This window comes from Etheostoma cragini, chromosome 19 (genome assembly GCF_013103735.1).
Source record: "Etheostoma cragini isolate CJK2018 chromosome 19, CSU_Ecrag_1.0, whole genome shotgun sequence".
Lineage (NCBI taxonomy): Eukaryota > Metazoa > Chordata > Actinopteri > Perciformes > Percidae > Etheostoma > Etheostoma cragini.
In genome coordinates this window covers 4,774,647-4,784,829 of record NC_048425.1, presented here as the reverse complement: position 1 = coordinate 4,784,829, position 10,183 = coordinate 4,774,647, and the positions used below count along the sequence as shown (strand labels likewise).

General features: G+C 37.6%; 1 protein-coding gene across 4 annotated transcripts in view; it reads left to right on the top strand.

Annotated features, from left to right (window-relative positions):
* Positions 1-293: 293 nt before the first annotated feature.
* Positions 294-10,183, top strand: part of si:cabz01007802.1 (apolipoprotein L6) — a 22,208-nt gene continuing 12,318 nt past the window's right edge. Inside the window, exons 1-13 of one of the 4 annotated variants that reach the window (XM_034857148.1) lie at positions 294-569; positions 1,373-1,467; positions 1,715-1,780; positions 2,358-2,524; positions 2,611-2,670; positions 3,448-3,507; positions 3,638-3,709; positions 4,834-4,896; positions 5,023-5,100; positions 7,110-7,181; positions 7,658-7,729; positions 7,939-7,992; positions 8,251-8,283. In XM_034857148.1, the coding sequence (XP_034713039.1) occupies positions 2,489-2,524; positions 2,611-2,670; positions 3,448-3,507; positions 3,638-3,709; positions 4,834-4,896; positions 5,023-5,100; positions 7,110-7,181; positions 7,658-7,729; positions 7,939-7,992; positions 8,251-8,283 (600 nt within the window). In that variant the 5' untranslated portion in view covers positions 294-569; positions 1,373-1,467; positions 1,715-1,780; positions 2,358-2,488. Of the gene's footprint in view, positions 570-1,257; positions 1,468-1,714; positions 1,781-2,357; positions 2,525-2,610; positions 2,671-3,447; positions 3,508-3,637; positions 3,710-4,833; positions 4,897-5,022; positions 5,101-7,109; positions 7,182-7,657; positions 7,730-7,938; positions 7,993-8,250; positions 8,284-10,183 lie in introns of those variants that run through there. The other 3 variants (XM_034857147.1, XM_034857149.1, XM_034857150.1) reach the window with 3 other exon arrangements.

Here is a 10,183-nt window from a genome sequence, read left to right as displayed (position 1 = left end):
TGCATTATTTTAACCTGAACAGAATGTTTCTGTAAAATATATTAAGATATTTCACTGTAACACTGAATTTTTGAATAAAGTCCGTTTGCCAACTTGCCGTCTTAAGACTTTTTATATGAAAGCAAGAGCTGAATATTTAATTAAGGCTGAATTTATAGTATTTTTTTCCCTTTTAAACCATAAATCAATTTTTGTTAAAATCTTTCAATACAAGATTTTTGAACCCTGAGGTACTTTTCTTTGAGTAATAAAGGCCACACCCACATCAGGTAACATGCGATCTTAGTGCATGGACACACGCTAGCTGTAATGTAACTATTCACACTCAACTTTTAGGATGTGGCGTATTGACCCATTTTTACACTGTAACTCTCCAGTTTTCGCCTTTTAAACTGAAACTTTCTCTGAAATCAGAGCAGGCACATTGTGGTCTGCCAGTTTTCGCCTACCCGGTTTAACGTGTCTGAAGGAGAAGTGAAGGACCGTGTTGCACAACTGTTGAACTCTTTTAACCCTTGTGTTGTTGCGGCGTTGTACTTGTCAGTCTGTTGTTCTGTCGCAACAGTGAGGTAGGCACCCTGCTCCTTCCATTGTGTTGTTGCCATCGTTTTGTTTGGTCATCATTCCTGTGTACGGTGCCGTTTGGATGAGCATGTGACGTTCCTTTGTGTGAGAACACCACAAGCCAGACTCTATTCAAAGTTGGGCCAATTTAATGGGTCGCTACCTTTTTGCTATTTTTACGTTGTATAAAAGCGACTTAAATACGTATTACCACTCAACTGGACACCTTTTTTAATCCATATCATAAATTGTACCAATACATCATAACTTCTTTTTTTTAAAGCTTGCTCAGATTTCACTTTTTCAACTGATGGGTGGGTGCTATAGGCATTGAGTTAGAAATACAAAAACTGACAGAGCTCGCTGCATGATGGATATGCTATTGCCGATTTTGTCAGTACAACCTAAGTTGTCACACAAGCATTCAACTCATGCTTGACGAGATTTGGTTGGCCAGTTAGGCATAGCCTACATTAAATAACCGACATTTGAGTGGAGTTCGGTTTCTGGGTCTGTCCGGAGAAAAGAGGACAACAACGACCTTGGCAGCTTATGAGTACAAATGTACTATTGTGCTAAAAAGAAAGGTCTTTTGTGTGACTGTCATAGCTTGTATTTAATTTATTTTCACTCATCACGTCCTAATATTTAAATTACCATGTATTTCAGCATGGATATTCAGAATATAGCTATAAAGGCTCAACACCCCCAACTCCAGTTGTCCCACAGACCCAGCAAGGGCGTATGGAAAATGTGAGGTGGAATAATTGAGTTTGTTGCTTTAACTGCGTCATGTATTCATCACCAGGATCTAAACAACCCCACAGAGTACAGCCCAACAGACAGGAAGCAGGAATGATCACCTACAGCGAGGTCACAAGCAAGCCTAGCCCAAAGACCAAGGTGAGTCCCACGTCTGGAATATCTTTTCTCCCATTTGTACACGCTTCACTAGACCTGTTGGGTTTTTACTCTGTTTCATTGATGTTTATTTTGTTATAATTAATCTGTGTTTGTATAAACATCAGAGGACGGTTATGGGAGTTATGCAAAAAGGTCAACCCATTCAAGTCTACCGCACAAGAAGACATGTCAATGTTATACAGTAATTATTGAGTGTTGCTGTTAAATATGAATAAACTTTATTAAGGCCCTCTCTACAGTCTGCAAAGCTCGTTCCTCAGGGTCACTATAACAGGAAGCAGGCTCCACACAGGTGAGAAGAACTCAAATATAACTGATGTGCCATCACTGTGTATCAATGGACAGTAAATTGTAAAGTCTTCATAAACGAAAAAGTCAGTCACCACACCATCCAATGTGAGAGATATCTCAGAAACCTGGTTTAGCTTGGAGAAGGGGTGGATTTTGAGTTGGATGGTTAGGATTTAAACTACATAAATGGAGAGGGGGAGTGGCTATGTGGACAGAAGATTAAAATATACAGTGATAGTTAGCATGACAACAGTTAATGATGGTGTCTGTAAATATATCGCAATTGACATTGAAGACGGATGAAAACTTTGAATGCATTTAAATAGTAAAAAAAGAAAAAAGTAATTGATATTGCAAGACTGGAAAAAAATAGATGAAATAGGATGAAAACCTACGAAGCTATGATTTCTTTTGTGTATATATATATATATATATATATATATATTCCTGACATTGTATGATAATAACTGTCCAGTGAATATTTGTGTTACCTAACAAAAGCCTGAATCGTGTGTTACAAATGAAGCATTGAAATTGCCCATTTAGTTATGTTCTTGTCATCTGTCACGCCACCCCAGGTGATCAGTCAGTGTCCCAGCTGTAGCCTCCTTAACATATAAGGGTAAATGAACAGGACGAGAGGGCGTGCATCAATTTATGGAATGTTTTATAACTTGTATTTCAGAACCCTGGTGTGTTCAGAGGGACAATGCAGAACGTCAACCCATTTAAGTCCAGCCCCCAGGTATCGTGTGCATGTTACAGTTGTAATGCTGATGGCTGATCTATGTCAGACAGAAAGGTGTCCATTTAACTAATTTTCTCGCGCAGGTTTCTCAAGCTGCATCTTCAGAGTCGCTGGAACAGGGTCGGGCTTCAGACACTAAACAGGTAAGTGAAAGATGATAATTTCCCCTCACTAAGAACAGTTTTAAGTATAGACCCCAATTCACAAGGCCAAAAAATTAATTTTATAAGTCTCTTAATTTTAAACACAAACTTAAGGAAATATATGAAATGGAGAAGAATTTGTCAGATTGAACTCCTCTACAAACTGTAAAAATACTAATAGTAATAATTGTCATTTGTAATGCACTATATATTACATATTACTACATAATAAAGCAGGTAAGTGCCAAAAAATAAAAACATGGAGGGCATGCAAATAAAAATAAAATAAACAAAATCAATAAGAAAAAAGGCAAGAGTTCATTCAAAAGCTCTCCTAAACAGGCGGGTTTTAACCCTCATGTTGTCCTCGGGTCAAATTTGTCCCATTTTCAGTTTTTTTGTCACAAAAAATGTGCCTTTGAAAAAAGCGCTGGAAATGTCAACATTAGAAATATCAAATGACTTTGGAAAAAACATTAAAAAAGCACGTACAACATTGATAAAGCAACAAAGATTTTAGAAAACGTGATTATAATGTTTCATGGTTGATGGAAAGACAACACAAGGGTGTCCTCAGGTGGTCAGGGAGAGCTTTTTCCCGCAGACTGGGAGCAGCTCAGCAGAAAGCCCGGTTTCCCATGTGAAGTAGTTTGGAGTAGTACGATAGAGTAGTAGGGTAGTAGATCATTTCCCCAGTTAAAGGCTCTTTCCATTTTGAGTCTGTATATGCAAAGTGTTTTTCTTGCAGGAGGATGACCTTGCATGGTTGTGTTTCAGAACCCGGGTATGTTAAAAGGGTTGATGCAGACAGTCAACCCGTTCAAGCCTTCAGCACAGGTATCTTCTTTGTACATTTTAAACATAAGATTTCAAATCATTTCAAAATGGGATGCAAATAGACAACTTGATATGAAGGAAGTTCACACATTAGTGAAGAAAATTGGAGCATTTTGATTTTATGTTCCAGGTGCCAAAGAGTGATCCTCAAAATGATGCTGCCAATCCACCAGAGACGGGAAAAGAACTTCGTGGCAAACAGGTAGACATGGTCAGCTCCACTATGTGGGGTAGCAGTAGCTCAGACCATAGGGTGTTGGTCTCGGAACTGGAGGGTCGCAAGTTCAAGTCCCCATACGGACCAAAATAGTGAGTGTGAACTGGTAGATGGTTCACCTCCTGAGCACTACTAAGGTTCCCTGAACCCCCCTCAACCGCTGTTTAGCAGCTGCAGTCCACATACACTGACATTTCTATTTCTGTGTGGAATAACAACAGAGTGTTAATTGTAATTTCCCCAAAGGGATCAATACAGTAAGAGTATAAATTGAAAAATTGTAGTGGTGTCAAACGATTAAAATATTTATTAATTGCACATTTGTATCTATTCTAAACGTCCCTTGATTTCTTTCCGTCCCATTATTTGTTTCTCATTTTAATGCTCTTATCAACATGGAACAGTGGATCGGCTTTGGGCAAATGTTTTTTTATTGAAAACACCATTGGCAAATAGCCTACTGCAGTGTTCAATTTCACACTACGATTCTCACATGGAGCAAATAGTCTCTCACAGAATGTACCACTGTCCATCAATAAAAGGGTGAAACAATACTTTGATGAGGGGGGGGGGGAACTGGCATCAGCTGTGTGCTTGGCCATCAGGTGGTATTTCAGACTGGACGCGCTGCGATGACAGCTCAGTTCACAACAACAAAATACACAGATCCCTTTGGTCGTGTCAATGAAACTATTTGGCAACTTTTTTGGCAAATCTTATTGGCGTCCATTTTGGCGTCTTGCCCTCGCCGTTTGCTCAAAACGTAACGTTACTACTATTTGGCCGGCTAGCAAGCCCAAACAAGTGTTTGCGGCGTGCCTGTTGTTTTTTTCCCGGTCTAGTTAGATCCGGTGTGGTGTTGTAGTTTTTCAAAATTACTAGTTGTTGTAACAGCATGTGAAAAAATAACAAAGTGTGCTAGGCCAAAAAGAACGTTTCTCTCACAATCTTAAAAATGTACGCTGTTAAAATGTATTTTCTCGTTTAACTAACAGCACTACAAAGTTGAATGGAACAATTACACATAGTCCACGGATCTATATTTGCATGCGCTTGTTTACATGGCATGCTTTGACTTCAGTTGTCCAATGAACGTATTTGTCTTTTAGAATCCATCAATGATTGCAGCAATGATGCGGAAAGTCAACCCATTCAAATCCTCCCAGCCACAGGTACCTGTCATAACACTGATGATTGGTGTTAGGTAGAGACAACGTTCTCATTGACTGGGCTTGCTATTAACTAACTTCTTCACATCCTGGGTTTGTTTTTGTTTGCCTTGTCCTCGGCCTCCCCAGGATAACCAGCCTCTTCCCACTCACCTTTCCTCCAGCACTGGGAGCCTAGCAGCCGGTAGCAGCGTGCCAGAGAAGCAGGTAGATCTGCACAATTGAGCAGAGCCCATGAAGCCTTTATCTAGCGGATCACGAAGGTGTTAAAGCGTAACTCTCGCTAAAATGATAGCATCAAAAACGCTATTTTTAAAACACAGAGAAGGCTCGAGTTCATGTGTCGGGCCCCTGGTGATACTTTGAGCAAAGTTTCATGTTGTGTCGAGCCTTCTTTGTGTTTGAAAAAATTGGATGTTGATGCGATCACCCCCTGGCGATCCCATTCAAAGGGCCATTTGACCCCCCAAAAAAAATAAAATTGAAATCTTAAAAGGGGCCTTTCCATCCTAATTATGCTTTTAAACGAAATTTTGACTCGAGTACCTTTACAAAAAGACCCTAGGTTGTATTTTGGCAAGAGTTATGCTTTAACCATAAAGTACCATGTTAACATTTTATGTAATTCAGCTAATTAATAGGGAGTCTTTAAAAAAAGACTTTGTGCTGCTTTTATGAGGGTCTGATTTTATAAATAATCAGAATCATATTTCATAACCACACACATTACTCACACATAAAATGCTTGTTTTCTCAGTAGCCCCCCACCATGTAGAAAGTAGCGCCTGCCCTCTGCTGGTGTTATTCTTGCTACGACCACCAGGTGGTGCCAAAGAAAGCAATATGAGTCTTCAGAGTAATCCCACCCTTTTCTTTTTAGGCTTTAGTAATTTCCTGTTATTCTGGTCCACCTCCTGAATATTCCCCACACAGGAATACTGTGATTGTAGATATTTACAGCACATTGTGTATAACAATAGTTCTCAATCATTTCTTTTAAAAGTCATATACCCCCTTTTAAAAAAAAGAATTCAGCAAAGAATCCTCTGAACGACACAAAAACATTTTTGGTTGAAAACCAATGCCTAGCTTTATAAAAGAGGCGCTGCACCGTCAGTGTCTGAGTTACCAAACAACATGATTGTAAGTGAAAAACACTTAAATGGTTCATTTCAAATGTTTCCAATCATTAAGACAAGATAGACCTTTTCAAGGCAACGCTAGTCTAGAAGGACGCCACACTGCTGCTTTTTCTAAGCCTGATGCACTGACTTTTGAAAGGAAATGAGTGAAACGCTGGGCTGCTTGTACACTCAAAAAAAATAATATTATTGTAATAGACATTGTATGTTTGTCACGATTTCTGGCGTCTTCTCGTTGGTTTTTAGTACTGGTTGTCATTTTTGGACAGTGATTGGATTTTGTTATGGTTTAGTTTAATAATTCATAGCATAGTTTGCATAACTGATTTTTTTACATTTAAAAAGAAAATCTCACAGGTTACAGTATGCGCACCCCTCATTTGAGAACCACTGATATATAACATAATGTGATGAATGGTATTTACTTCCTTAATCTGTGATTTGTGTAATTGGGGTTTATTGTAGAACCCTGGGGTGTTCAAAGAGATGACGCAGAACGTTAACCCCGTTAGGTCTCACGCAGTTTACACAAGATCAGCCTCCTAACTTTGTCATCTTAAGAGTTTGTATTCGCTTAGGAGATAATACTAATAATACATTTAATTTATATAGTGTTTTTCACAAACTCAATGTTGCGAAATCAAAGCAGGTAACCTGATTTACCAGCGCCAGTCCATTATCTGCATAGTGATCTAGTTATTCATGGCCTAACACTGAACTGCCAAGTTTTCAGTTTCTTTGATGCAGGTGGAGTCAGGTAAAGAATGTCAAACAAACTCCAGTTTCCTCATTCAACAGCCAGGTACGGTTTAGGGTTACGGTGTTGTATGGAAGGAATGGAGACGCGGTAATTATCTCCAAGGCGACCCAGATGCATAATTACAGACCATGTTTACTCACCACGCAGGCTTACCATAGCCAGAAGATGCCAGAAACAATGATCACTCTATGTTTGCTCCTTGGATGTTAATACTATCTGTTTTTATTATTTTCTTTACACTGTGAGACCCAACTGCTCTTAAATTTTGTTTCTCTCTCCGCCCCCCCCGCCCCCCCAAATCCATTTCTCATCAGGAAGACCAAGCTATTCACAGTGAGCACTCCTCCAGCTCAGACAGTGTGAATGACAGCACCATAGAGAGACACGTAAGATGTTAGATACATTATATCAAAAACATTGTTTGGGGTTTTCAAAAATGCGGTTTAGCCACAGAAATGGAAAACATTTGTCACGAGAGAAGCATGTGACGTACGAACCAAAACCGGGAAACAATGTTTTTTTGTTTTTAACAGAGGTTTTCGTCATCAGTGTCTTGACGGGAGCCAACAAAGTATCAAACATCCTCATTCCTTGATTGAGGAAGATTGATAATATCAAAATGAATAATAAAAGGCTCATTGAGGTGATCTTAAGCCATTATTAAGAAATTATCACAACAGTGAATTAAGCTTAATAAATCAGAAACCCCAGATCAGTGCATAAAGCATCATTTTACAGGCACATTAAAGTTGATTGTGATCGTGTGCCGTTGTCAATGTGAGGCCTTTTCGAAGCCATCATGTGGGGTATAACCCCTTAAGTCAAACTAGTTTAAAGAGCTAATACGCCAACTTCTCCGCAGTCTATTTGGTATACTAATGCCAGCTGCGAGGTGAAAAACCAGCCAACGGAGGCACCGAGGAAGGGGACTATGGTACGTAAAACAGGAATTAAGGTCAAGTTACATTCAAACTTAAGTCAATTCAACATGTGATGTAAAACTACTACTTATATCTATCTATATATAGTACTCTATGACCACTAACACGTGTGGAGGTGAATCCTAATTGTCCTTTTTTGTATTATTACACATGCTCTTCAACTGTAGTGGGCTGTAAAGATGTTTTTTTCTTTCTTCTCTAGACTTTGAGATTAAGGAGAATTCTGCCCACTGTTTTATTTGGATCTGGAACAAAGGTACTACATCATTATACTGCTAAATGTAGGGGTTCACTCCAATTGTTTTTCCAATATTTTCTTTTCATATTACACAAAATAAATTCACCATAATGAAAGTAAAACATTTCATAGTGCTGTTTTGCTTTCTTTACATTTTTCATAGTTAGGTCTATGCATTTCAAATGGGGAAGTGTGTGTCTCCATGATAATGTCATAATGCTGTGAGGTTTGTTTTCCAATTTTTCCCTAAACATTCATTTGGTTTTTGCTTCACAGGAATCATCATCTGACACTCAAGCACTCCCCCGGGTGAGACGGCTATGCAGCTTCACACACCTTTAAGACACACAGTGCAGTGGAAAAGTTGGAACAATTTTAATAGAATAAAATGAAATAAAACCCCAAAACTAGACACAAGATATAGTTTCACTGCAGTCACAAATGGGCCCAAATTTGATAAAGAAAATGAATGTACAAAAATGAACCATAGGCTAATGACTACAGCTGAGCTGCTTTGTAGCTGTGTTTTTTCCCAAAGTGCAAACTACAGCTGGTGCGTGTTAAGCACACACATACTTGACATCACAAAACTATGTAAACCACATTCAATAATCATGGCAGGGTAATATATATATATATTTTTTTTATAAAGGTTGTGTGGTTAAGGATTACCATTGTTAGCCATGTAATAGGGCCCTTTGTCCTTTTGTTGGAATATATTTTAATTAAATTGGCGTAGACTTTCTCTCAGAAGCATTTTGGCCTATTTTAACCCTGCCATTACAGAACAGCCTGTGCTTTTTCAGGTGATTCCAGATGCATATTTTGTCATATCTCTTTCGTTGCTTGGCTCAGTGCTTCCTCTGATGTGAAGATGAAGGCGGTCTTGCTTGCTCACATAGTCAGGATCGTAGCCATAGGTCGTAGCTAATAGCCATCTTCACCTTTTCTTCTGTGTTTACTTTGATGTATGTATCAGAGCAAAATGTGCAGGAGACTGGTGAGTGGATTTCCCAATCCTGATGAGCAACTCACAGATACATCCCAACACCATCTAACGTCAACCACTTAAAGCAGGCAACATTTGTAACATAAGAATACTTTTTATAATTGTTTTCAACATACTTTACTTTGACTTTTTTTTTTTTACTTTTTTTGACAAACAATGCCTTGACTTTTTTGACATTCTACACTATGAATTTTGTATCCCTTTTTTTTGACATATTTTACTATTATTTTTTTATGTGATAACAAGTGTGTGATAAAGTCATAACATTTCATTACTCTTTTTTATCCCTTTTTTTGACACACTATACTATGCCTTTTTCAACATACTATACCACAACTTTTTAGACATACTGTACTGTGACATTTTTATCCCTTTTTCGACATACTATAGTATGACTTTTTTCTCACTTTTTCAACAAATTATAATATAGTAACTATAAAGTTACGATAAAAAGTCAACTTTTTATCATTTTTTTCAACATACTATACTATGACTTTTTAATCACGTTTTCAACATACTATACATTTTTAATAATTTATTTCGCCATGCTATGACTTTATCTCGTTTTTGACATACTATACTATCACTTTATATTTTATATATACAGTCAATATATGGCTTTTTTGACCAACTGCTGCATGACTTTTTCACATTTTTTTTTACATACTATAGCGACATACTATTCTGACTTTTTTATCACGTTTACAATAAACTACACTATGACTTTTTCACGTTTTCTCGACACAATACTATGACTATTTCAACGTACTATACTATCACTTTTTCAACATGCTATACTTTATCTGTTTTTTGCAATACTGTACTATGACTTTTTATCACTCATTTCAATACTATTCTATGAGCTATCACTTTTTTTGTCAGCTTTTTCAACATGCTGTACCATGACTTTTTGATCACTTTTTTGGACATTTATCACTTATAAAAAAGTCATAACTTTTTAACACTTTTCTTAACACTATACTATGACTTTTTATGTTTTTTTGACATACTATACTGTGACCTTTTCGACATACTATACCATGACCTTTTATCACTTTTTTCAACATACTTTTCTATGACTTATCACTTCTTTTGACATGCTATACTATGACTTGTGTCACTTTTTTTTGACATACTATACTATGACTTTTTTCAACATGCAATACTATGACTTTTTCATCCCTTTTTTGGACATACTAT